The sequence below is a fragment of the Vicugna pacos genome, chromosome 1, assembly GCF_048564905.1.
Source record: "Vicugna pacos chromosome 1, VicPac4, whole genome shotgun sequence".
Classification (NCBI taxonomy): Eukaryota; Metazoa; Chordata; class Mammalia; order Artiodactyla; family Camelidae; genus Vicugna; species Vicugna pacos.
Genome location: NC_132987.1, coordinates 64,200,876 through 64,228,250, shown reverse-complemented (window position 1 = coordinate 64,228,250; position 27,375 = coordinate 64,200,876). Strand labels below are relative to the sequence as shown.

General features: G+C 38.6%; 1 protein-coding gene across 1 annotated transcript; it reads left to right on the top strand.

The window, feature by feature from the left end:
• The first annotated feature begins 298 nt into the window (after window positions 1-298).
• On the top strand, window positions 299-26,036 carry UMPS (uridine monophosphate synthetase). Its single transcript, XM_006215766.4, has 6 exons — window positions 299-537; window positions 15,261-15,414; window positions 17,314-17,985; window positions 19,385-19,560; window positions 21,109-21,223; window positions 24,894-26,036. Exons 1-6 carry the CDS (start codon window positions 382-384, stop codon window positions 25,061-25,063), a joined length of 1,443 nt encoding a protein of 480 aa, XP_006215828.1. The 5' UTR covers window positions 299-381; the 3' UTR covers window positions 25,064-26,036.
• The last annotated feature ends 1,339 nt before the right edge of the window (window positions 26,037-27,375 follow it).

Below are 27,375 nucleotides of genomic sequence, written 5' to 3'. Positions count from 1 at the left end.
GGGGGAGTCGTGTCTAATAAGAGGCAAATAACATGCTGGCCCAAGAAGAGCATCAAAAGAACACCGAACTATAAAAAGTGCAGGATTTATAACGACTCCCTTGAGAATCTTGATTTTATGATCCTGGAGCCAATCTAATTATACGGGGCTTCAAAATCCAGCGATCTCCCCTAAAGGCAGCACCGAGGTGAGGTTCGCTACCGCCACCCGGGACCCAACCTGAACCCCTCCACCCTCGCTGCCTGGGACCCGGAGCGGCGCGAATTGCGCCGGCGCAGCAATCAGAAAAGGGGGCGGAAGAGGAGGGACTTTGATGTGACGTCATCGGACGGCGCAGGCCAGCCGCACTTTGGAGTTTGGAGAGAACCGTGAGCGCGGAGCATGGCGGCCCCTGAAGCAGCTTTAACGTCGTTGGTAACGGGCCTTTACGACGTGCAGGCTTTCAAGTTTGGGAACTTTGTGCTGAAGAGCGGGCTCTCTTCCCCGGTCTACATCGACTTGCGGGGAATTGTGTCTCGACCGCGTCTTCTGAGTCAGGTGCCAGCCCAGGAAAGGGAAGAAGAGGTTGGGTGGCGGGAATGGGGAGCGGGAGTTGAAGGTGCCAGGAGTTGGGCTGTGGGTGAGAGCAAAAGAGCAAAGGAGGCGGGTGGGCCTGGGGTAATCGGTTTGCGAAGCCCGGAGACCAAGAACTGTTAGGCTCTTGAGGACCTAGAGGGCAGCCTGCCCTTTGACTCGCCTCCTTTGACACGTGCCTTGCAAGAGTTGAGAAGCCGGGTTCGGGGCTTTGGCTTGCACAGAAGTGGTTGAAGGAGTTCCGTATATTTAACCTCGAGAAAATTAGACCTGGGGAAGAAAGAGAAAGGTGGGTGGGGTGAGATTTAGAAGCTGCTCAAATACGCGAAAGGGCTGTTGCTTGGAAACGGGGATTTGATTTTGTGCTGTGTGGCCGGGAGCAAAAATTAAGGCCAGAAGGTGAGTATTTCATGGAGACTTTTTCCGATAAATAAAAGAAAAAAAACCCTACAAATTGGAGGTTTTTTAGCATAGTCCTTCTCAGACGTTATGAAGGCCAGATGGTGGGCATTTCTTGGAGACTTTTTGGTGAATAAAAGAAAACTGTACAAATCAGAGGTTTCTAGCATAGTGCTTCTCAGACTGTGAGTATGTATGAGTTACCTGGAGTTTTGTTAAAATGCGTAATCTGAGTAGATGTGAGGCAGGGCCTTTCTAACAAGCTGCCAGCTAAAACTGCAGAGACCACACTGTAAGTAGGAGGGTCTAAATGTGCTGTTTTATAATGGAGTTGCTACTAGCCTCGTGTGAATGTTGAGCATTATGAATTTTTAAATTTAAATAGTCATATGTGACTATGGCTACCTTTTTGGACAGTGCAGATATAGAGCATTTCCATTATCACAGAAGTTCTATCTAGAAGATATATGTAAATTTTCTCCACCACTAAAGGTTTTTGTTTCGTTCACCTTTTGCGGACCCCACTGTGTGAGGTTATTAAGAAAAGGACTGAAGCAGTAGTTGAAGTGAATTAGGCTATTCTCACCATCCAAAATCTTGCTTTGGTGCATCTCATCAGTGCTGAGAAAGTGAATGACTAGGGAATCTTCCATTGAAAATTGGTTTATTTTTTGAAGAAGTGATGAGTTGACAGATGACTGAAAATTATTTTTTTATTTTTTTTTAAATTTTAAAAAATTTAGGGCAGTAATTAGGTTTATTTATTTATTTAATGGAGGTACTGGGGGTTGAACCTAGGACCTCGGGCATACTAAGCGTGCACTTTACCGCTAAGCTATACCTTACCCTCTAAAAATTATTTTATGATTCTAGATCTTAGGGGGTGTGTGTGTGTGTGTGTGTGTGTGTGTGATTTTTGGTAGTTAATTTGGAAGGAGTTAAAAACACCGAGAGACCTGGCTATAACAGAACTCCTTCCATATCTTCTTACTTCAGCAAATAGGGTTTCTTAATACTTGCACCCCCAAAAAAGCAACAGAATTTATACCAAACTCTAAACCTCCTAGCAGTAATAGTCAACTGCAGTAGATACATAAATTAATTGCTAGGGTGAGGTACCATTCATCTCACTAAGAAATACATTTCCAAAAGAATCTGATTTTTGATTCTGTCAAAATTTGTAGATTATGTTTTAATTAATTTTATACTCATAACAATTATAATGGTAACAGAATTTTTAACACTTAAAGACTTAGATAATGGAAAACTTTTTAATTTACAATTTTAAAGTTCAGTTTACATGCCTTTTTGTTGTGGAGAAGTATCAGAATGATCCGTAAAAGTTTTTCCAGCATTAAATATATATTATATTAGGATAAAATTCTGTGGAAACAATGGGATGAAAATATGAGTTCCAAAAAATGTAAATTTTTACAACTTTGATAGTACAACATTTTTGTGTTTGTTTTTTTTTATTTTAATGGAGACATTGGGTATCAATCAAATCAGTATAGCATTTGGATTCCATTGTATTTTTTTTTTAACATTTTTTATTGATTTATAATCATTTTACAATGTGTCAAATTCCAGTGTTCAGCACAATTTTTCAGTCTGGATTCCATTGTATTCACTTAAAAGAGTCAAGTAGCAGTTTTAGGATAATATGTTAATTTTTTCACTAGTCTAGAAATTACATCTTTTGTAGCTTAAAAATACTCATAAGTTTTTCAACTCTTTAGAAGTACAGGAGCAAAATATTTTAAAGACCTCTGATTTAGTTCGCTAAGCAACTCTTTGCTTTTCTTTCATTTTGAAATAAGATGGTGTTGGGTGGGAGTATCCATTATAGAATTAAAATGTGATGGTTTATGTGGAAAGGATATTATAAACCAGTACTTCCTACAATAGGCTCTGCATGAGAACTTAATGAAAAACACTTTGGTGTATATTCTTCCTTTTTAAAAACTGACATACAGCATTATATTAGTTTCAGGTGTACAACAAAATGACTCAATATTTGTATATACTGTGTAATGATCAGCATAGTAGATCTAGTTAACATACCTCTGTTCATAGTACAAATTTTTACTTGTGATGAGAACTTTCAAGATCTCTCTGCAACTTTCAAATACACAAAACAGTATTATTAACTATAGTCACCTTGCTGTGTATTCCATACCCATGACTTTTTAATTTTATCACTGGAAGTTTGTACCTTTTGACTGTCTTCACTCATTTTGTCTACCCGTATTTGTTCTCTTTCTCTGTGTGCTTCTTTTTGTTTGTATGTTAGTTTGTTTTTATGAGATTCCACATATAAGTGAGATTATGCAGTATTTGTCTCCATCTGACTTATTTCAGTTAGTGTAATGCTCTCAAAGTCCATCTGCGTTGCGCAAAAGGCAAGGTTTCATTCTTTATCATGGCTGAATAATACTCCGTGTGTGTGTGTGTGTGTGTGTGTGTGTGTGTGTGTGTGTGTGTGTTTACTGAATTTTTTTTAATCCATTTGTTCTTCAGTGGACACAGGTTGTTTCCATATCTTAGCTATTGTAAATAATGCTGCAGTGAACATGGGAGTGCAGATATCCTTTCAAGATAGTTTTTGTTTTCTTTGGATAAATATCCAGAAGTGAAATTGCTGTATCATGTGGGAGTTCTGTTTTTAATTGAGTAACCGCCATACTATTAAGATTCCCACCTAGGGGAAGGTATAGCTCAAGTGGTAGAGTGCATGCTTAGCATGCACAAGGTCCTGAGTTCAATCCCCAGTACCTCTTCCAAAAAATAAATAACTAAACCTAATTACCTTCCCTCCAAAAAAAAAAGATTCCTACCACCCACTGTACAAGGATTCCCTTTTCTTCACATCCTCACCAACACTTCTTATTTCTTATTCTTTTGATAATAGTCATTCCAACACGTGTGAGATGATACCTCATTGTGGTTTTGATTTTCATTTCCCTGAAGACCTAGTGATACTGAGCATCTTTTCATATACTTTTCAGTCATTTGTACAAATTCTGAGGAAAAACATCTATTCAGATCCTCTACCCATTTTTCAATCAGATTGCTTTTTGTTATTGAGCTGTATGAATTCTTTATATATTTTTGGATACTAACCCCTTATCAGATGTATGATTTGCAAGTATCTTCTGCAGTTCAGAAGATTGCCTTTTTTGTTGATGGTTTCCTTTGCTGTGTGGGAACTTCTAAGTTTCATGTAGTCTCATTTGTTTAGTTTTGCTTTTGTGTTGCCATTGCCTTTGAAGTCAGATCCAAAGAAATATCACCAAGAGTGATGTCAGGGAGCTTACTACCTATGTTTTATTCTAGGAGTTTTATTTCATTTTTGTGTGTATGTGGTGTAAGATAGTGGTCCAGTTTTACCAACACTATAGAAGAGACTGTCCTTTCCCATTATCTATTCTTGGCTCCTTTGTCATAAACTAATTGAACATATGTACTTGGGCTTATTTTTAGACTCTATTCTGTTCCAGTGATCTGTTTGTCTATTTTTTTAATGTCAGAACCATACTGTTTTGATTATTGTGGCTTTGTAATATACTTTGAAATCAATGTGATGCCTCTAGCTTTATTCTTAAAAATTTTTTTTTTTAGTTTTTATTTTTAATTTTTGGGGGTGGAGAGTTAATTAGGCTTATTGATTTATTTATTTTAATGGAGGGAGTTGGGATTGAACCCAAGGCCTTGTGGATGCTAAGCGTGCGTTCTACCACTGAGCTATACCCTCTCCACCTCCAGCTTTACTGTTTCTCAAAATTGCTTTGACTATTTGGGATCTTTTGTGGTTCTATACAAATTTTAAGATTGTTTGTTGTATTTCTGTGAAAAATGCCATTGGAATTTTGATAGGGATTGCATTGAATCTGCAGATTGCTTTAGGTAATATGATCATTTTAATAGTATTCTTTAGAAACCTGAGTATGGAATATCTTTTCATTTATTTGTGATCATCTTCAGTTTTTTTCATTGTGTCCTATAGTTTTTAGTGTACATGTGTTTCATCTTCTTGGTTAAATTTATTCTTAGGTATTTTGTTCTTTTTGTTGCAGTTCTATTTGGCATTGTTTTCTTAATTTCTCTTTCTGATAGTTTGTTGTTAGTATATAACAATGCAATTTTGGGGGTATATTTTTGTATATTGATTTTGTATTTTGCAATTTTACTGAAGTTGTTTGTTACTTCTATCAATTTTTAGTGGAGTCTTTATGGTTTTCTAAATATAAAATCATGTCATCCACTTGTTACTTCTTCCTTTCTAATTTGCATGCCTTTTATTTCTTTTTCCTGCCTAATTGCTTTGACTAGGGCTTCCAATACTGTGTTGAGTAAAAACGACAAGAGTAGGCATCTTTATCTTGTTTCTGATCTCAAGAGAAAAGTTGTCAGCTTTCACCACTCGATATGATGGTTAGCTGTGGGCCTGTCATATATGACCTTTATTATGTTGAGATACGCTCCTTCTCTACCCACTCTGTTGAGAGTCTTTATCATAAATGGACGTTGTGTTTAAATCTTTTTCTCCATCTGTTGAGATGATCATATGATTTTTATCCTTTGTTTTGTTAATGTGGTGTATCAACTTGATTGATTTGTGAATGTTGAACCATCCTTGCATCCCTGGGATAAATCCCACTTGATCATGGCTTATTGTCCTTTAATGTATTGTTGAATTTGTTTTGCTAATATTTTATTGAGGATTTGTGCATCTCAATTCATTAGGGATGTTGGCCTCCACTTTTTGTTGTTGTTGTTGCGTCCTTGTCTGGTTTGTGTATCAGTGTAATGCTGGCCTTGTAAAATGAGTTTGGGAAGATTCCTTCCTCTTCAGTTTTTTGGAACAGTTTGGGAATAATAGGCATTAAAATCTTTTTTGAGTGTTTAGTAGAATTTACCAGTGAAGCCATCTGGTCCTGGACTTTTGTTTGTTGCAGGCTTTTAAAAATTATTATTACTGATTCATTCTTTTTACTAGTAATTGGTTTATTCAGATTTTCTATTTTTTCATGATCAGACTTGGAAGACTGTATGTTTCTAGGAATTTATGCATTTCTTCCAGATTATCCAGTTTGTTGATGTATAATTCTTTATAGTAATCTCTTATGATCCTTTGTATTTCTTTGGTTTCAGTGTAAATTTCCTTTTTCATTTCAGATTTTGTTTGAGCCCTCTTTTTTTCTTGGTGAGTCTAGTAAAGGATTGTCAATTTTGTTTGTCTTTTCAGAGAATCAGCTCTTAGTTTCATTATTTTTTTAAATCATCTTTTTTAGTCTCTTTTCATTTATTTCCACTCTGATCCTTATTATCTCCTTCTTTCTACTAACTTGGGCTTCATTTGTTCTTTCTCTAATTCCTTTAGGTATAAAGTTGGGTTGTTTATTTGAGATTTTTCCTGTCTTTAGGTAGGCTTATATCACTATAGACTTTTAGAACTACTTTGCTGCATCCTATAGATTTTGGTATGCTTTCTTTCCATTTTTATTTGTCTCAAGATATTTTTAAAAATTTCTTTCATTTCTTCATTGACTCATTGGTTGTTCAAGAGCATATTGTTTAATATTCACATATTTGTGATTTTTCCCATTCTCTGTGTGTGTGTAAAATTGATTTCTAGTATCATGCCATTGTGGTCAGAAATGATATTTGATATGATTTCAGTCTTAAATTTGTTGACTTGTTTTGTGGTCTAGAATGTGATCTATACTGGAGAATGTTCCATGTACAGTTGAGAAGAATGTGTATGCTGCTGCTTTTGGATGGAATGTATATATTAAGTCCTTCTGGTCTAGAGTATTCTTGGTTGGAAGTGCTTTCCTTTGAGCACTTTGAATATATGATGCCACTTCCTTCTGGCCTGCAAAGTTTCTGCTGAGAAATCTGTTGAAAGTCTTACGGGGGAGTGTGGGGAGGGCAGATTCTCATGTTCATAACGAGTTTTTCTCATGCTGCTTTTAAGATTCTCTCCATGTCTTTAATTTTTGACATTTTAAATTATGTGTCTTGGTTCAGGTCTCTTTGAATTTATTTTGTTTGGAACACTGAAATCCCTGGATCTGGATGTCCACATCCATCCCCTAGTTAGGGAAGTTTTCAATCATTATTTCTTAAAACAAGTTTTCTCCCCACCCCAACTTTTTTTCTCTCTTCTTCTGGGACCCCCTATACTTTATAATGTGAATGTTATCCTGCTCGATATTATCTTCTAGGTTCCCTAGGCTATTTTCACTTTTTAAAATTCTGGTGTTTTGTTTTGTTTATTGCTACTCTGGATGAATTCCACTGCCCTATTTTCCAGATCACCAGTCTTTTCTTCTGCTTCATCTAGTCTGCTATCAAACCTCTCTAGTGTTTTTTTCAGTTTAGTTATTGTATTTTTCAGCTCTGTGATTTCTGTTTGGTATATTCTTATATTTCTATCTCTTTTTTGAAGTTCTGTGTTCATCTGTTTTTTTCCCAAGTTTTATGACCATTACTTCAAATTATTTGTCAGGTAAATTACTTATCTCTGTTTCATTAAGGTTTTTTTCACTGGAATTTTATTTTTTACCTTTGTTTGGAACACATGTCTGTTTCTTCCTTTTGCTTGACTCTGTGTTTGTTTCTATGTGTTAAGTGTTAGTTATCTCTTCCTGTCTTGAAAGGGTGGTCCTGTGTAGAAAATGAACCTTACTGTTTAATGTTGCCCTGGTTCATGTATTGTATCTCAAACTGTCTCTTTGATTGTTTCACACCTATGGGACCCAAAAATATAAACCCCCAGGCCACCAGAACACAGTACCTGAGTGTTGTCCCCTTTTTGAGCTGTGTGCCCGCTGGCTCTGGCGTGTGTCCACATCTCTGGTGTGGCTGCAGGAGCAGTGCTGGGGACCAGGCTGTAGCAGCAGCATGTGGAGGTGGTGCACCCACCTGCCCCCTCTGGTCGGGCTGGGGCAGTGGCTCTCAGAGAGGAGCAGGTGCTAGCAGGTTAAAATAAAAGTGTGACAATGGTACCTGCCAGTGCCTACATACCTGGAGAGAGGCCTAACAAGCTTTTGTGTCTCTAGTAGACACTTTAAGGTTAGCAAGTGATTCTACTTCATGTATGGTCTAGACTTTTTTCAAACTGCTTCTTTTATACTGGGTCTCAGGGTGAGTGAGTCTGCACACAGCCATTTAAGAGTAAGTCTCCATTCCCTACATGCATATGGTTTTCCTGGGTGTAGACCTTTTGGTTTTCAAAGCCAGGTGTTTTGAATGTTCATCTCTCTGGTGCAGGTCCCAAATCTTAGGGTGACTGATATGGAGCACAAACCCCTTGCTCCTCATGGAGAAATTCCATATTTGTGAGAGCCTGCCTGGTTATGGGTTGCTGCAGCAGGAAGGGGTTTTTGGCAAGACTGCAACTGTAAGTCTCCCACCCATCTCTATGTGCCCTTGTATCTGTTGTTGTCGAGTAGCTGTTCAGCTAGTTCTCAAGTTCTTTTCAGAGGGGATTGTTCTATAAGTAGTTGTAGATTTATTGTGTCCACAAGAGAAGGTGAGTTCAGGATCTTCTTACACCGCCATTTTTGTTGTCTTTCCTTTATGGTGTCAAATCCAAAAACTCACTGCTAAGACTGATGTCAAGGAGCCTACCACCTGTTTTCTTCTAGGAGTTTTATGGTTTCAGGTTTTATATTCACGTCTTTAGTCCATTTTTTAGTTAATTTTTGTGTGTGGTGTAAGACAGAGGTCTAGTTTTCCCAAAACCACTTTGTTGAAGAGACTGTCCTTTCCCCTGGTTATATCCCTGGCTCCTTTGTTGTAAATTAATTGAACAATAATACTTAGGTTTATTTCTGGGCTTTCTGTTCTGTTCTGTTGACCTATGAGTCTATTTTTAATGCTAATACCATACTGATTTTTTTGTAATAGACTTTATTCTTTTAGAGCAGTTTCAGGTTCACAACAGAATTGAGCAGAAAATAGCCCTCCCCACCCACACATACATACTCCCCTACCCTCAACATCCCTCATCAGTGTGGCGTATTTGGTACAATCGATGAACCAACATGGGCATATTATTATCAACCAAAGTCCATAGTTTACATTAGGGTTCACTCTTGATGTTGTACGTTCTACAGGTTTTGACAAACGCATAATGACATGCAGCCACCATCAGTATACTATCATACAGAATAACTTTATTGCTCTAAAAATCCCTTGTGCTCCATCTATTCATTCCTCCCTCCTTCCCTTTCCCCAGACCCCTGGAAGCCACAATATTTTATTGTTTCTGTAGCTGTGTCTTTTCCAGAACGTCATATGGTTGGAATCGTACAGTTTGTAGCCTTTTTAGACTGGCTTCTTTCATTTAGTAATGTGAAAAACTTTTAAGTTTCTTCTATGTCTTTCATGGCTTGACAGATTTTTTTTTTTACTGCACATATATTTTTAAATTTACATATATGTACTGTTCATTGTCTCTAAGAACGTTTAGAGCTTTAGGTTTTTAGACTTACATAGTTATCAAAGGAATAATGCCAACCACAAGATAAGAATTAATTCAAGAAGATACATACACCCTGCTATTAACAGCAACATGATTTATAATTGCCAAGATATGGGAGCATCCTAAGTGCACATGAAGATACAGCATGTATACACACACACACACATACATATACATGTATTGAAATACAGCTCATCTATAAGAAAGAAGGATATTTTGCCATTTGCGGCCCTTCATTCACTTTTTTGTTACTTCAAAAACCAAAACTTTATAACTGGCAGAGACATTTCCATTACATCAGAAACAACAAAATACCTAGAAATAAACTTAACCAAGGAGGTTACCTATACTCTGAAAACCGAAATGACACAAAGAAATGGAAAGATTTCTTGTGCTCTTGGATTGGAAGAATCTATACTATCAAAACGGCCAAACTACCCAAAGCAATCCACAGATCCAACGCAACCCTCGTCAAAATACTCACGACATTCCTCACAGAAGTAGAGCAAACAATTCCAAAATTTATAAGAAACACAAAAGACCTTGAACAGCCAAAGCAATTTTTTGTAGGTCTCTCTCTCTCTTGTTTTTTTCCTCTTTTCTCTCTCTCTCTCTCTCTCTCTCTCTTTTTTTTTTCCCTCTTTCTTTTTGTTCTCTTTTCTTCTGGTTTGATGACTAGAGAAGTTCCTTTAACATTTGTTGTAAAGCTGGTTTGGTGGTGCTGAAATCTTTTAGCTTTTGTTTATCTGTGAAGCCTTTTTCTCCATCAAGTCTGAACAAGAGCCTTGCTGGATAGAGTATTCTTGGTTGTAAGTTTCCTCTTTGCATCACTTTAAATATATTGTGCCACTCCCTTCTGGCCTGTATAGTTTCTGCTGAAAAATCAGCTGATAACCTTATGGGAGTTCCCTTGTATGTTATTCATTGCTTTTCTCTTGCTAATTTTAATATTTTCTCCTTATCCTTAGTTTTTGTCAGTTTGATGGCTGTGTGCCTTGGTGTGTTCCTTTTTGAGTTGATCTTGTGTGGAACTCTGTGCTTCCTGTACTTGGGTGGCTGTTTCCTTTCCCAAGTTGGGGAAGTTTTCAGTGATTATCTCTCCAAAAATTTTTTCAGGTCCTTTCTCTCTCCTCTTTCTGGGATCCCTATAATGCAAATATTAGAACACTTCATGTTGTCCCAGAGTTCTCTTAAACTATCCTCATTCCTTTTTATTCTTTTTTCTGTTCTGAAGTAATCTGTCTTCTAGCTCACTGATCCATCCTTGTGCCTCATTTATTCTATTCTTGGTTCCTTCTAGTGTAGTGTTCATTTCAGTGATTTTATTATTCAACTCTGTTTGGGTATTCTTTATATTTTCCAACTCTTTGCTAAAAACTTCACTCTGTGCATCTATTCTCCTCTTGAGTTCTCTGAACATCTTGGCCATCATTACTTTAAACTCCTTCTCAGATAAATTGCTTATCTCCTCATCACTTATTTCTTCTGGGATTTTATCTTGTGCTTTGGCCTGGGAAATATTCCTTTGCTGCCTCATATTGTCTATCTTTCTATGTGTTTGTGGATTCCTTCCACAGACTTTGGGATTATTGTTTTCTTATTTCTAGTATCTGCCCCTGGTGGATGAGGCTGAACTAGAGGCTTATGCAGATTTCCTGGCAAGAGGAGCCAGTGCCTGCCCACTGCTGGGTGAAGCTTGGTCCTGGACCTCTGGTGGGTAGGGCTGTGTCTAGAGGCCTTTTGTGGCTTAGGAAGTCTGCTGATGAGTGGGGCCTTGTTCCTACCCTGTATGTTGTTTGGCCTGAAGCTTCCCTACAGGCTGTTGGGTGGGGCTAGGTCTTGGTGCTAATAATCCAATCAAGATGTCACCCTCCAAGAAAGCTCATGTAGGTTAACACTCTGCCACAAACTTTTATGTCCCCTGAGTGAGCCACAGCCATCCCCCACATCCCCAGAAGACTCTCCAAATCCAGCAGGCAGGTCTGGCCCATGTTCCTATGAAATCACTGCCTCTGCCCTTGAACCTGGTGCACGTGAGTTTCCATGTATGCTTCTCAAGCAAATGGAGTCTCTGTTTCCCCCAGTCCCATGAGGCTCCCAGAGCCAAGCCCCACTGGCCTTCAAAACCAGATGTCCTGGGGTCTCCTTCTCTTCCCAATGCTGGGACCCAAGCTGGGGAGCCTGACATGGAGCTTAGAGCTCTCACTCCTGTGGGAGGGCCTCTGCGACTTAACAAATCTTCAGCTTGTGGGTCGCCCACCTGGAGATTATGGGGCCCAGTTATATCATGAACACGCCCCTCCTACCATCCTGTTGTGGTTCTCTCTTTATATTTCCAGTTGCAGAAGATCTTTTTTGCTAGGTTCCAATCGTTTTTCACTGGTTGTTTAGCATTCAGTTGTGGTTTTGTTGTAGTTGCTAGGAGAGGCGAGCTTGTGGTCCTCCACTCTGCCATCTTGACTGGAACCAATACCATACTGTTTTGATACTATAACTTTGTGATATAGTTTATAATAATGGAGTTTGATGTCACCAGCTTGATACTTCTTCCTCAAGATTGTTTTGGCTATCCACGGTCTTTTGAGGTTCCCTACAAATTTTAGGATTGTTTGCTATAACAATTAATTCTTCCAATACATGAGCAGGGAATATCCTTCCACTTACTTATGTCATCTTTTTTTTTTCTTTTAATCAGTGTCTTAGTAATTTTTAGTTTACAGGTCTTTCACTTCCTTGGTTAAATTTATTTGTAGGTATTTTATTCTTTTTGATGCAATTGTAAATGTAATTGTTTTCTTAATTTCTCTTGGAAACTTTTTTTAAATTGAAGTGTAGTTAATTTACAATGTTGTGTTAGTTTTAGGTGTACAGCAGAGATTCAATTTTATATATATGTATGTATATATTCCTTTTCACATACTTTTCCATTATAGGTTATTATAAGATACTGAATATAGTTCCCTGTGTTGTATATAGTAGGTCCTTGGTATCTGTTTTATATATGGTAATGTGTGTATGTTAATCCCAAACTCCTAATTTATCATTCCCTGATCACTGCTTTCCCCTTTGGTAACCATAAGTTTGTTTTCTATGTCTGTAAGTCTGTTTTTGTTTTGTAAGTTCATGTGTATCATTTTTTTAGATTCCACGTATAAGTGATATCATATGATATTTGTCTTTGTCTGACTTACTTCACTTAATAATGATAATCTCTGTGCCAATTCATATTGCTGCAGATGGCATTATTTTACTCAATTTTTAATGGCTGAGTAATATTCCATTGTATCTATAAATACCACATCTTTATCTCTTCAACTGTTGATTGATACTTAGGTTGCTTCTATGTCTTGGCTATTGTAAGTAATGCTGCTTTGAACATTGGGGTGCATGTATTGTTTTGAATTAGAGTTTTCTCTGAATATATGGCAAAGAGCAGGAGTGCAGGGTCATATGGTAACTCTATTTTTAGTATTTTAAGAAGCCTCCATACTGTTCGCCATAGTGGCTACACCAATTTACATCCCCACCAATGTGTGGGAGGGTTCCTTTTTCTCCACACCCTCTCCATCATTTATTATTTATATACTTTTTAATGATGGCCATTCTGACTGGTGTGAGGTGTACTTCATTGTAGTTTTGATTTGCATTTCCCTGATGATTAGTGATGTTGAGCATTGTTACATGTGCCTGTTGACCATCTGTATGTCTTTGGAAAAATGTCTGTTTACTCTCGCCCATTTTTTGATTGGGTTTTTTTTTTTTTCATATTAAGCTGTATGAGCTGTTTATTTTAGAAATTAATCCCTTGTCAGTAGTATTGTTTGCAGATAATTTTTCCAGTCCGTAGTTTGTCTTTTTGTTTTGTCAGTGATTTCCTTTGCTGTGCAAGTGCTTTTAAGTTTAATTAAGTCCCATTTGTTTATTTTTGTTTTTATTTCCATTAATCTAGGAGAAGGATCCAAAAAAGTATTGTTGCAGTTTATGTCAAAATGTATTCTGCCTATGTTTTCCTCTAGAAGTTCTATAGTATCTGGTCTTATATTCAGGTCTTTAATCCATTTTGAATTTATTTTTGTATATGGTGTTAGAGAATGTTCTAATTTCATTCTTTCACATGGAGCTGTCCAGTTTTCCCAGCATCACTACTGAGGAGACTGTCTTTTCTCCATTGTATATTCTTGCCTTCTTTGTTGTAGATTAATTGACCATAAGTGCATGGGTTTATTTCTGGGCTGTCTGTCTTATCCCATTGATCTGTGTGTCTGTTTTTGTGCCAGTACCATAGTGTTCTGATTGCTGTAGCTTTGTAGTATAGTCTGAAATCAGGGAGCATGATTCTTCCTGATTCTTCCAACTCTGTTTTTTTCTCCAGGCTGGGTTTTTTTGTGTGTGTTTCCAAACAAATTTTAAAATTATTTGTTCTAATTTTGTGGAAAATGCCACTGGTATTTTGATAGGGATGGCATTGAATCTGTAGATTGCCTTGAGTAGTATTGTCATTTTAGCAATATAGATTCTTATGATCTAAGAACACGGTATCATCTTCAATTTCTTTCATCAGCATCTTTTAGTTTTCAGTGTACAGGTCTCTTGCCTCCTTAGGTAGGTTTATTCCTAGGTATTTCATTCTTTTTGATGCATGCAGTGGTAACTGGGATTGTTTCCTTAATTTCTCTTTCTGATATCTCATTGTTAGTGTATAAAAATGATGTATATTAATTTTGTATCCTGCAACTTTACCAAATTCATTAATGAGTTTTAGTAGTTTTCTGGTGGCATCTTTAGGGTTTTCTACATATAGTATCCTATCATCTGCGAACAGTGACAGGTTTGCTTCTTTCTAATTTGGATTCCTTTTATTTCTTTTTCTTGTCTGATTGTTGTGGCTAGGGCTTCCAAAATTATGTTGAATAAAAGTGGTGAGAGTGTGGGCATCCTTTTGTTCCTGATCTTAGAGAGAATGCTTTCAGCTTTTCACAGCGTTAACTGTGGGTTTGTCATATGTGGCTTTTATTATGTTGAGTTATGTTCCTTCTATGCCCACTTTCTGGAGAGTTTTTATCATAAATGGGTGTTGAATTTTTATCAAAAGCTTTTTCTGAATCTACTGAGATGATCATATGGTTTTTATTCTTTAATGTAGTGTATCACAATGAATGATTTGTGGATATTGAAAAATCCTTGCATCCCTGGAATAAATCCCACTTGATCATGGTGTACGATCCTTTTAATGTATTGTTGGAGTCGGTTTGCTAGTATTTTGTTAAGGATTTTTGCATCTATGGTCATCAGTGAATTGACCTCTAATTTTCTTTTCTTGTGATATCTTTGTCTGGTTTTGGTATCAAGGTGATGGTGGCCTTGTAGAATGAGTTCAGAAATGTTCCTTCTGAAACTTCTTAATTGAAGACTTGTTCAAGAAAGTAAAACTAGCAAGGTGATACAAAGATTTAGACGCTCAAAGCACAATGAATTAGTAAAGGAGACTGTGAAGCCTGGGGGTCATACTTAGTCTTTCAGGGTCAACATCATAGCCTTTTCTAACACATTCCATGTTGCCCTCAGAGCAGCCCTGAGTCTAGAGAATAGGTTTATTCTTGTGCTTTTATATTTAAATTTGTAAACTGGGATTTGCAGAGAGGGTAATTTAACCAAAAGCTTTTAAATCTTTCTGATCAGGTTTGAGGCTGTACCCTGCTGGGTTATTATTGTATTTATGTTAAGTTATTTATATATCAATTAAAATAATAATAATAGTAGATCCTGTATGTGTTCTTTTTTTCTCCCCCCACAGGTTGCAGAAATTTTATTCCAAACTGCCCAAAATGCAGGGATCAATTTTGATACTGTGTGTGGAGTACCTTATACAGCTTTACCATTGGCTACCGTTATTTGTTCAACCAATCAAATTCCAATGCTTATTAGAAGGAAAGAAACAAAGGATTATGGTAAAGTAAATAATTCTAGAATCTTTTCTTCTTCTAGGCACTCATGTTCATAGACTTGAATATTCTTCACAGGTCCTTTAAGTTGTTATGGCTTGTGGAATTTGTTAACTGTTGTTATAAATCACACCTTCCTTTCCTTTAGAGTCTGGGGTGAAATTGCTTTGTATTAATTAAGTAATGAAAAAAGTGCTTTTTTGTGCACCAAATTTATGAAACCCAGCATTTTCACCAGCACTTCCCTGATCAGCAGAATGTTCTAAGAGCACTTGCTTTCCTAGTGTATTTATATTTAAACTGCATGAATAGAAATGCATGAAGAAAAATCATTTTCTTAAAGCAGTATAAATGTCACATGAAATTACAAATGGAGATTTTTTTTTCATGGGTCTGTGACAAAAGGTTACCAGATAGTTGTTTTAAACATATAGGCTGCTTTAAAACTAAAATACTCCAACCTAAAAATACTGGAAATGATTTCCTATTTGATGATGTTAGGGAATTACTGGGGTTTTGTGTGCTGTTTTATGTTGGTATGATACTATTTTGTTACTTTTTTTTTGAAAAGAGTTCTTTTTACAGTTGTATTCTAAAAATTTTTATAATGAAATCATATGTCTGGAATTTGCTTCTAAAAATAACAGGGGCAGGGAGGAGGGTATAGCTCAGTGGTAGAGTGCGTACTTAGCATGCGTAAGGTCCTGGGTTCAATCCCTGGTGTGGTACATCCACTAAAAGTAATAATTAAATAATCCTAGTTACATTACCTCTGCCCCCCAAATAAAAATAAATAAATAAATAAAAATTACTGGAGGATGGTGGGAATGGAGTTATAGCAGAAACAAGATTGCCCATGAGTTGTTAACTGGCAAGGTGTTGTTTTTGTGGGGGTTTGTTATTCTGTTTTGTCCATTTTTGTTTGATATTACCTATTATAAAAAATTAGAAAAATATTTTTGCTGCTTAGTGGCACAGTGGTTATATGAATCCCTGCCATAAGGAAACTTATTTCTATTTCCTTATTGTATGTCTTCAAAAATGTTAAGATCTTAGAATAAGATCATTAATTGTTAAATATACCTATAAATACAGTTCTAAGTTCTGGTCTAAGCTGATTCAGTTAAACTTGCCAGTTCTTCCAGGGAAGGAAAGGATTTAAAGGGAAAGGGATGGGACAGGGCAAAGGTGGTACCTATGAAAAGGCTCAAAGAGTGGGCAAAATGCCCAATAATTCTATTTCTGCTTAAAAAAAAAGGCAAATTTGGTCGTGGAAGATATAAAACTGAGTCTCTGAAAACAGGAATCCACATCCTGAGTTATTCACAGTTTGTAGATCATCTGAAAATGGTCTGTAGTAGGGGGTTGGAGTGGGAAAGTATATCTAGTCACACTACATTATATAATTCATAAAGTTACAGTGACTGATCTGAGTGGTTTTTAAATTTTTTCACTCCTGAATTTATGTTCTCACAAGGCCAGTTGTTTGATCTTGAAAAATGAAATTGCTTGTTAATGGAAAGAAGCATGCTTTCATTGATGATAGTGGGCTATTCTTTGTTTCATAACTTTCGTTGATCTAGGTGGTCTTTCCTTAAGAAACCCATATTTGATATTTTGATCATAAACACATTAAGTGGTATTTATTTACACTTGAATGATTTGCTAGTTTTACTTTAAATTTGCTGTATTGTAGCTTTGACGATTTTGAAATGGAGACACTGAACAAGACAGTAATCATAGCACATCGAAGATTTATCAGGAATCAAAGTAGATTATCAGAAAATACAATTAGGTCATCCACCTCTTCATTAATACATGCCAAACTTATACTGCAAGATACATCTTGAATTGGCTGAAAGATATAATTTTAAAATGGAATCAGTGTAATTTTTTTTTTTCTAGGTACTAAACGTCTTGTAGAAGGGTGTATTAATCCTGGAGAAACCTGTCTAATCATTGAAGATGTTGTTACCAGCGGATCTAGTGTTTTGGAAACTGTTGAGGTTCTTCAGAAGGAGGGCTTGAAGGTCACTGATGCCATAGTGCTGCTGGACAGAGAGCAAGGAGGCAGGGACAGACTGCAGGCGCATGGGATTCGTCTTCACTCAGTGTGTACATTGTCCAAAGTGCTGGAGATTCTTGAGCAACAGGAAAAAGTTGATGCTGAGATGGTCGAGAGAGTGAAGAGATTTATTCAGGAGAATGTTTTTGTGGTAACTAATCATAATGGTTCTCTCCCTTCTGTAAAGAAAGCACCCAAGGAACTAAGCTTTGGTGCACGTGCAGAGCTGCCCGGGATCCACCCAGTTGCATCGAAGCTTCTCAGGCTTATGCAGAAGAAGGAGACCAATCTGTGTCTGTCTGCTGATACTGCAGAGTCCAGTGAGCTGTTGCAGCTAGCAGATGCTTTAGGACCTAGCATCTGCATGCTCAAGACTCACGTAGATACTCTGAATGATTTTACTCTGGATGTGATGAAGGAGTTAACCACTCTGGCAAAATGCCATGAGTTCTTAATATTTGAAGACCGGAAATTTGCAGATATAGGAAGCACAGTGAAAAAGCAGTATGAAGGTAAGTATTATTCAGGAACCTGCAAGAATAAGAAATCCAGCTTAAAGTTGCTGAAGAATAAAAGAAAATGTATTGGCTCACATCACTGATAGCCCAGCCATAGGGCAGCCTGTCAAGCATGGTTGGATCTGGGAGCTCAAGTGATGTCTTTTGGTCTTGCTTTCTCACCAAGTCTCAGCTCTGCCTTCTTCTCTCTTGACTTCTTTCTCAGGTAGGCATTCTCCTCATGCCTTCCCCAATCCACTCACTCTGCCCTGTGGTATAGAATACCTTTATTAGCTCACCTGGGCAACAAGCCTCACCCCTGATAATGTGAGGCTATTAAGTTTATGTAAGCTTCTTGAACCAAGATTTAGTCAAGGGTAGTTCCCTTAAAGAAAATGGGTATGCTGATGCCAGGAGAAAGGGACATGGGTTCTAGGCAGGAAGAAATGACAGATGTTGGCCCTGGCAGAACACAATGAGTTCTGAGTATTTGAAGAATGAGAATTGTAGATACAGGAAGCAATGAAAAAGTAGTATAAAGTTGTAAGATTATTTTTAGCAGAAAGAGATCTGTTGATATACATCCTTTTTTAAAAATGTTATGTTAAATAGGAACTCCAGGTAGAGCATATGTTAGTTGAAAAAACTGCTTAATTCTTTACCTAATCTTTTATGCAAATTTGTTTTATTGTTTGTGTCCTGTGCTTTTTCACTTAACCTTACATCAGACATTTTATGTAATTTAACTGTTACAAGCGTCTTTTCAGGTAACAGTTTTTCTTTAATGTGTATGTATTCTTAAACTATTTCTTTAGGGTAGATTTTTCTGTAATTGACTTTCTTCATGTGCTTATGATATTGACTGTTGAGTTATACAGAATTTCTATAGGTACGCATATAGATTTTTTCAAAACTCTAAGGTTATTGTTGTCTGCTTTTAAAATGAATGCAATTGCCTGTTGAAACGTGAAGAACTAAAGAGACCTGAGAAACAAGTAGAAGATCTGAGATGGTAAAGTTGCTGAGAGATTCCTACAGAAAGAAAGTTTGTCATCTGCAGAGGAATTTCAGAATATTGATTGATATCTTTGACCTCAGCAAACCTCTGTCTTCAGTGGCATACCTTTCCAGTTTCATAGATTTTGTTGGTGGTCACAAATGTCAGCCTGCAAGGAAAAACAGTCCTAATCAGTTTTCTTCTCCTTATGATCTCTCAGCTAGCTAACCAGGTAGATAGATAAATTTTCACACATAGGTCCACTGAGAATAACTGAAATTCTTGAACTGTTGCACTCTTTCATTAGCATGTTACTAGGAGATTATTTCCATATTGTAGTTGGCTAGTTAGTTGGATAAAAAGTTAAAGATTTTTATTTGCAAATTGACAAGTATCTTTTCCCCTCCTTTTTCTTAGGTGGTATCTTTAAAATAGCTTCCTGGGCAGATCTAGTAAATGCTCATGTGGTGCCAGGCTCAGGAGTTGTGAAAGGCCTGCAAGAAGTTGGCTTGCCCCTGCATCGGGCATGCTTGCTCATTGCAGAAATGAGCTCTGCTGGCTCCTTGGCCACTGGGGACTACACTAAAGAAGCAGTAAGTGAAAGAGGAGAGGGACTGGGGTGGAGAGGGCTGGGGCGGTGATGCTACGTGTTACAGGGGAGGAAAGTATCTTAATTTGGGGTCTGTGGAATCGCTACCAAAAGTAAAAAATCAGCTGCTATTAGTGTATTAGTTTATTAATACTAGTTGCCTAGAGTGCCCTGTTAATAGCATTATATATCTTGTAGTGGACACTGAAAAGATTTGAATTGTACTCTAAGAGAGAGACATTGAAACAAATATTGGGTCAAATATCTGTCAATACTTACCTGGCCTTTAGGATAGGTGAGTTTTGTCCGTCTCACCATAAGCAGAAATTGAAGCTCTTATTCCCGGATATGCGCTTTCTTAGACTCTCTGGAATCACATAGAGACGCACAGTCTCCTAACAGCAGCCCACGTGAAGTGGCTTAAAGTCTTTGGTATTGATTGGCATTGTATGGGAGAGTTCTTAACTAGAGTCCAGACACATTGTTTCCTCCAGTAATTCCCCATTATTAAAAGTTCTTACAACACCATACATGTTAGTACTCAGCTCCCACCCCTGCACACCAGAACAAATGAGAGATGGATAATCACCTAGTTCAAAAGCTCCTTTTCACATTCTTCTCAGGTTGAGTTTCATTGTTGGATAGTCACCTAGAAAGATGGATGGATTACTTTTACAGATATTTTAAAGACTATTAATTTTGAAAGTAATAGGACTTTTTATTTTAATAGAATTTTACATTTTACATGGGAATTTACTTTTTCATATTATTTCAAAGGCTGTCTGTGGAACTGTGAAGAACTTAACATGTCCTAGGGCCAGGCTTTAACCCCCTCCTGAATCGACCGTGTCTGTGATTCCCCAGCTCTCACAGCAGAGGGTCCATGAGTCAGTGCTGGTATTTGGCATTCTGGATCTGGCTCAAGGACAATATATTGCTTGTTGGTAGGTGGTAGTACTTAGTGGCAAGAGTGGAACAGCGTGAGCCTCAGAGAAGAGTAATTTAGAAAATCAGACAATCTAGGGAAACTTGTATCATAATGGTAGAGAAATAAATTGTGGACACAAGTTACTGACAAATGTTAAAGAAGAGAGAAAGGAGTAGAGGTAAGATCTCTAGCTAGCTGGTAACAACAGAGCTGTTTTTTTATATGGTGGCTGTCCTTAGATACATGTGTAGATAGATGAGCAGTAAGTCTTCAGTGCGGTTTTATACCATTATAAATGTATTCTAGAGTATTACTCATATCCTTTTTGGAAATGGGTCTGTCCCCAAGCATTTTTACAAATAAGTAACTGCAACATTTAGAATTAAGATGTACATAGTAAAGGATTTTTAATTTTTTTAGTGTGTAATTATGAGGGAAAGAACAGGAGGAGTTACTTTAGGGCTTTAATGGACCAAGTATGTAAATTCTTATCTAAGGTTACCTGTCTTAAATATAATAAAAGTTTAATATGAAATGAGAAAGGGCATCTATAAAATAGTAAATTCTCTTACATTCTGTGTGATTAACTGCTTTTTTATTATCTGTTTATGATGTTCCCTTTAGGTGAGAATGGCTGAAGAGCATTCTGAATTTGTGATTGGCTTTATTTCTGGCTCCCGAGTAAGCATGAAACCTGAGTTTCTTCACTTGACTCCAGGAGTTCAGTTAGAAGCAGGAGGTAAGAGTGCAGGAGGAAGAAGGCAGGCAGGCAGGCAGGCTGGCTTTATTGCCTGCGTTTCTGCAAACCACACATCCCATTGCCTGGCACTGTATGTATTACCGGCACTTGCCACTTGGGGGAGCTCTTTGAGATTCCTCTCAAGTATGTTTCTCTAGATTGCTTTATTGGCTACATTTGCCATGTTGTCACTACATCTCCTACTTCTACGCTTTTACATAGTTTCTCTATATCTTTGAGTCTGCTGCTTTTATGTTATATTCACTAGTTTGTTACATTTTTAGAGTCCATGTATAAGCAATGTCATATTTTCTTGGCATAATGCCCTCCAAATCTGTAATGCCCCAGTTTTTGTGGCTGCTGCCCCAGGGGAATCCCCTTGATCACCAGGCCACCAGGTGGCCATCGGGAGGCTTGCCTTTGCCGGTCCCATGGGACTGTAACAATGAGACACAATTCTTGGCAGGTTACCACTCCTACTCTTTCTGTCAGAGAGGCCCTTTGCTTGTCCTGGAGCTTTGGCCTGAGGCTTCAGTTTCGGCACACACCAGGGTCTACAGAGCTGTTCTCCGGGAGCGTCAGGTGATTGATAGACACCGTCTTTATGCTCTTTGTCTCACTAGAACTTGCTGTTTTATCTCCTAGAAAAAAGCTGCTTATGCATTCATCTGTAACTCTGAATTTTGTGACTGCCACTCAGGGGACATCTTCAGATAGGGCACTCGTGGCCAGTAAGGCTTACACTTACAGTCCCACAGGCCTGTATGTGTTTGCATACTTCAAAGGCTGTTGCCTGAGTGTCTGCACCAATCAGGGTGAATCTAGGTGCTGACTGAGACCCTCTCCTTTGGGACACTGACAGGCCTTGGCATACCCTCAACTGCTGGGAGCAATTACAAGTGCAAAGGCTGCATGGGCAGTCAAAAGTTTTGAGAAATGACCAGGAGCCAGGAAAAGGTTGAACACGGTTCATGTCTTACATCTTTCCTTCAAGACCAGGAGAAATGCATAGAAACCAACACAGAGTCAAGTCAAGCAAAATGAAGGAAAAAGGAACAAGATGAAACTTCAGGAAAAACCTATAGTGAAATGGAGATAAGTAATTTACCCAATAGAGTTCAAAGTAATGGTCTTAAAGAAAGATGCTCCCTTAACTCAACTTCAACAGAGACAGAAAATATACGTACTAAGTAGAAGTCAGAGATGAGGGATATCGTAACTGAAAAATACACTAGAGGGGTATCAGAGCAGCAAAAAAGAGAATGAAAAAAATGAAGATAGCTTAAGGTACACATCAAACAGGAATGACATTCTCACTATAGGAGTCGCAAAAGGAGAGAGAGAGAAAGGGGCAGAAAGCTTATTTCATGAAATAATGGCTGAAAACTTCCCTACCCTGGGGGGAAGGAAGTGGACACCCACATGCAGGAAGCCCAGAATGTTCCATATGAGATGAACCCAAAGAGCCCTATATCAAGGCACATTATAAATGTCAAAAGTTAAAGATAATGTTAAAAGCAGCAAGAGAAAAGCAGCTTGTTACATAAAACAGAACCCCCACGAGACTATCAGCAGGTATTTCAGTGAAAACTTGGCAGGCCGGGAGGTAGCGGCATGATAGAGCCAAAGTGTTGAAAGGAGAAAATCTGGAACAAAGAACTTTACCCAGCATCAGAATTAAAGGAGAGAACTAGTTTTCCAGATCAGCAAAAGCTAAAGAAGTCCATCATTACTAAAGTGGCTTTACAAGAAATGTTAAAGGGACTTCTTTAAGCTGAAAAGAAAGGGTGCTATTTAGCAACAAGAAAACATAAGAAAGAATAAATCTCACTGGAAAGGTAAATATATGTAAAGGTAGCAAATCAACCACTTAAAAGGTTAAAAGATAAAAATGGTAAAAATATAACTACAATAATTAGCTAAGGGATATACAAGATTAAAAGATGTAAAATATGACATCAGAAACCTGAAACCTTCTGGAGGGAGTAAGAATGTAGAGCTTTAGAAAGTAATCAAACTGCAGTTGTTGTCAATTTAAAACAGACTGTTACGGATACAAGGAAGCCACGTGGTAACCACATTGCAAAATCCTGTAGTAGATACACAGAATATAAAGGAACCTAAGCATGCCACTAAAGACAGTCATCAAACCACAGTGGAAGAGAACAAGAAGGAGCAGAGAGACTCAGCAGATGCAGAAAAAGCATTTGGCAAAACTCAACCTCCCTTTATGATAAAGACTCTCAACAAAGTAGTTATAGAGGGAGCTTACCTCAATGTAATAAAGGCCATATATGACAGGACCGTAGCTTGCATCATCCCGAAAAGGCTAAAAGCTTTTCCTCTAAGATCAGAAACAAAAGAAGGATGCCCACTATCAGAAAGATAAGAAATAGCAAGTGTGGGTGAGGTTATGGAGAAAAGGGAACCCTTGTGCTTTGCTGGTGAGAATGTAAATTGGTGCAGTCAGTGTGGAAATGGTATGGAGGTTCCTCAAAAAATTAAAGCTAACATGATCCAGCAATTCTACTTATATCCAAAGAAAAGGAAAACACCAACTTGAAAAGATACCTGCACCCCCACGTTCATTGCAGCATTATTTACAATAGCCAAGATATGGAAACAACCTAAGTGTTCATTGATGGATGAATGAATAGAGATGTTATGTATATATACAATGGAATATTATTCAGACATTAAGAAAATGAAACCCTGCCATTTGCAGCAATGGCTGCCCTTGAGGCTGTTATGTTAAGTGAAATAAGTCAGACAGAGGAAGACAAGTGCTATATGATCTCATTTATCTGTGCACATCTAAAAATAAAAAAGTAAACTCATAGGTACAGAAAACAGATTGGTTGTTGCCAAGAGTCATAGGATAGGACTGGCTGGAATAGGTGAAGGGAGTCAAAGGGCACGAACTTCCAGTTATAAATAAAATAAGTCATGGGGATATAATGTACCACATGCTGGCTTTGTTAATACTACTGTATTGCATATTTGAAAGTTGCTAAGAGTAAATCTTAGTTCACATCATAGAAAAATATAATTTACTGTGATTAAGCCAGGTAACGGATGTTAACTAGACTTACTGTGGTAATCAGTTCACACTGTCTACCAGTATTGAATCACGATCTTGTATACCTGAAACTAATACCGATTATACATCAAAAAAATTTTTTTTAAAAGAACAGAGGAGCGGAAATTAAGGATTAGAATTTGTACATAACCTAAGCACCTGATAGGGTTGTGGCAGAAAGATTCACATGTGTCGTCATGGTCAGGTTAGCTGCCTTGTGAAGACTTTTCCAACAGCATGTCACAGTGATTACGATGTATACTGAAATTGTCTTCAATTAGGAGACAAATTTTTATTCCATTTCATTTGGTGGTGAACCTTTTTTGGCAACAGATTTGTTTTTTGATACTGTTGAACTATACATGCTCTAAAATTAGACACTGAAAAGCTGTTGATTAGCATGTCTACACGGTGGACATCTATGGCCAATCCAAGGAGTCTCTTCTGGTTTTATTCACTCGCTGTGTGTGCAGAAGGGGCATGGTGAGCAAGAGCATATTTCTCTTTAAAGCAGTTGAGATCCTTTTCAGAAAAGTCATGCGACAGGTTTTCTGATTCTCTGTATTTTGTTAAACATTTTTGTTTTTGTAGGTGATAATCTCGGCCAGCAGTACAGAAGCCCACAGGAAGTTATTGGCAAACAAGGTTCTGATATCATCATTGTGGGCCGGGGCATAATAACATCACCGAATCGTCTGGAAGCAGCTGAGATGTACAGAAAAGCTGCTTGGGAAGCTTATTTGAGTAGACTTGCTGTTTGAGTGTCTCCGACATATTTTTGTGAAGGCCTTGAAGATACATTGTCTCCTGAGATGCTGCTGGCTTGAAATAATAAGCAACCTTTAATACTGCTTGGAGTCTTCCACTGGGCCTGTCGGAATGACTTCCGGAATTACCACGGGCTATGGGATATAGTGACCTGTAATCACTGCACTGTCGCTATGCTCAGTTCATTTTCAGGCTGGCTTTTATTGAGACTGATGCTGGTGAGGCAATCAGTCTAGCTTCCATATTTGAAGATCCACTCATCTCTGTATCAGACTTTTTGATTCTTTTAATTCCTATGGGACAAAAATTTGAGGACATCAAGAGGCTAAAACCAGTACAGCATTTCTTGTGTCCTTTATTTGGTGTCTCTGATGCCCTAATAATGTTTAGATATTTCCTGTTCTCTTCCTCTTCTGCTTAAAAGTGATAGTCGAAGTGTCCAAAAGGTGCTGGGTCCCAGCACTGCCTTTGCTCACTCACCCAAGGGAGCCGGGGGAGGGGAGGGGATGGGCAGGTGATGAGCCCCTGAAGCCAGTGCCCGGCCTTCATTTCAACAGACAGGGCTGTTGACTCATCTCTTCCCCAAGGCAGGTGTCGTCAGCCCGAGTCATTGCTTTCTTTTGCCTTTTTTCTGTTACCAGTGGACCAGCTGCCCCTTCATTTATTTAAAAGGGAACAGTGTCAAGAGGTTCATTTGGAGATTTGCTTGAAGATCCTACATGATTCTCCCAACCGTTGTTGATAGAGAGGGATGTCAGCCTCACATTTAGAAGTAAAGAGAAAGCAGCCCAGCCACAAGAGTTAGCAACCTCTTTGGGCTGGGCACATCTGCCTTCCCTCACAGGCCCTGCCTTCGTGCACGTGGCAGCTGGGCAGCCCCTCATTCTGGGCCCCGGTGCAATTTCTCCTAGAAATTCCTGAGTTTCTGGATGATCCCTGTACAAATAAAGCTGTTCCCCATTTTCATATTTCTTTGATCTGTTGAGGAAGCATCTTGGAGGGAGGGGAGGGTGTGGGCTCATAGGATCATTTTGAAATGGCCCCACTGCACATTCAAGGCCCTGAGGGTCTTGCACAGGGCTAGGGTGGCAGTTGCATTTGAAGGAAGGCTCTTAGTTCAGACTCCACCAACACACTCATAATCTGCCTTTCCTTCTCAGCTCCGTCACGCCTGCAGGCAGTGGCAGGTATCCGAGGGTGACACTTGCCACTTCCTCATGACAGCTGTTCCCACCCTGCTTGCCCTACTCTTCAGCTTTCATGACTCAGATAGAAGCCTCTTACTTCAACTAGGTGCTTATCTTGGAGTCCACACTTAACTAACTTCTGCTCTAAAGTCCAGTTTGACCTTCGGGTCCCAGTGCTGCAACTCCAGAGCAGTTCCCTCTGGCAAAGACATATTATCAAGGAAAAGGCAGGAAGGCAATGGAAGAGCTGTGGGCTTGGGGCTACTCTGAAGGGGCTGAAAGTGAGGAAGAGGTGCAGATTTTTCTAACAAGAACCTACAAAGATCTCTTGGATGCCTTCAAAGTATTGGCGACCTCAAGGCTGAGAGACCGTTGGAGTGTGCTGAGGACTCAGGTGCCCACTTACCGACTTACTCACTGGTTCTCACGCTTCAGCATGCATCCGATCACCTGGAGTCTCGTTAAATCAGATGCCGGCCCGGCTCCAGCATTTCTGACTCTGGATAGTTACAGGATCGGACATGAAAGTGCATCTATCACAAGTACCCAGGCAGGGCTGAGGCTGGTGTGGGGACTGCACTGAGAGCCGTGGCCCTGGTTAGTCAGTTTTCTTCTGCAGTGACATAGTCTTTGGGGTCTCCCTGCATCTCCTACTGAGAAACCTACTCCAGTCACACCCAGTTCTGTTACTGAAGCTCCCCAAGGGCCCCTTCTGGGTAACTTAAAGGGAAATCAGAGGAATACCGAAGGGTCGCCTGGCCCCTGCCCTGTATTTAAAATGCAGATCCCTGGGCTCCATCATCAGAGATGATTGCTTCAGCAATTTGAGGTGAGGCCTGGGAATCTGCATTTATAACAGGTGCCTCAGGTGATTTTGATGTTTTTGGAGAATAAGCTCCATGCAGTCTGGAGACATAAAACTTTGTAGCACAAACTGGTTGAGACAAGACAAAGAACTTGGCTCTCTAGGGCCTGTGAGGGGCTGCTAAGCATAGAAGTATTGTAGAGGCATCAGATGTTTTTAGCCCTTTCTCAGTCAAGAAATGTGTGTAGAGCATGAGCTCCAAACCCAGTAACACCTGGTCCTGATGAAGAAAATGGGAACAGCCCTCACAGGG

Coding starts and splice junctions, on each gene's coding strand:
- UMPS (XM_006215766.4), top strand. CDS start 382: ATGGCGGCCCCTGAAGCAGCTTTAACGTCGTTGGTAACGGGCCTTTAC. Junction 15,415..17,313: donor GAAAGAAACAAAGGATTATG/GTAAAGTAAATA, acceptor TTTTTTTTCTAG/GTACTAAACGTCTTGTAGAA. Junction 21,224..24,893: donor AGTTCAGTTAGAAGCAGGAG/GTAAGAGTGCAG, acceptor TTGTTTTTGTAG/GTGATAATCTCGGCCAGCAG.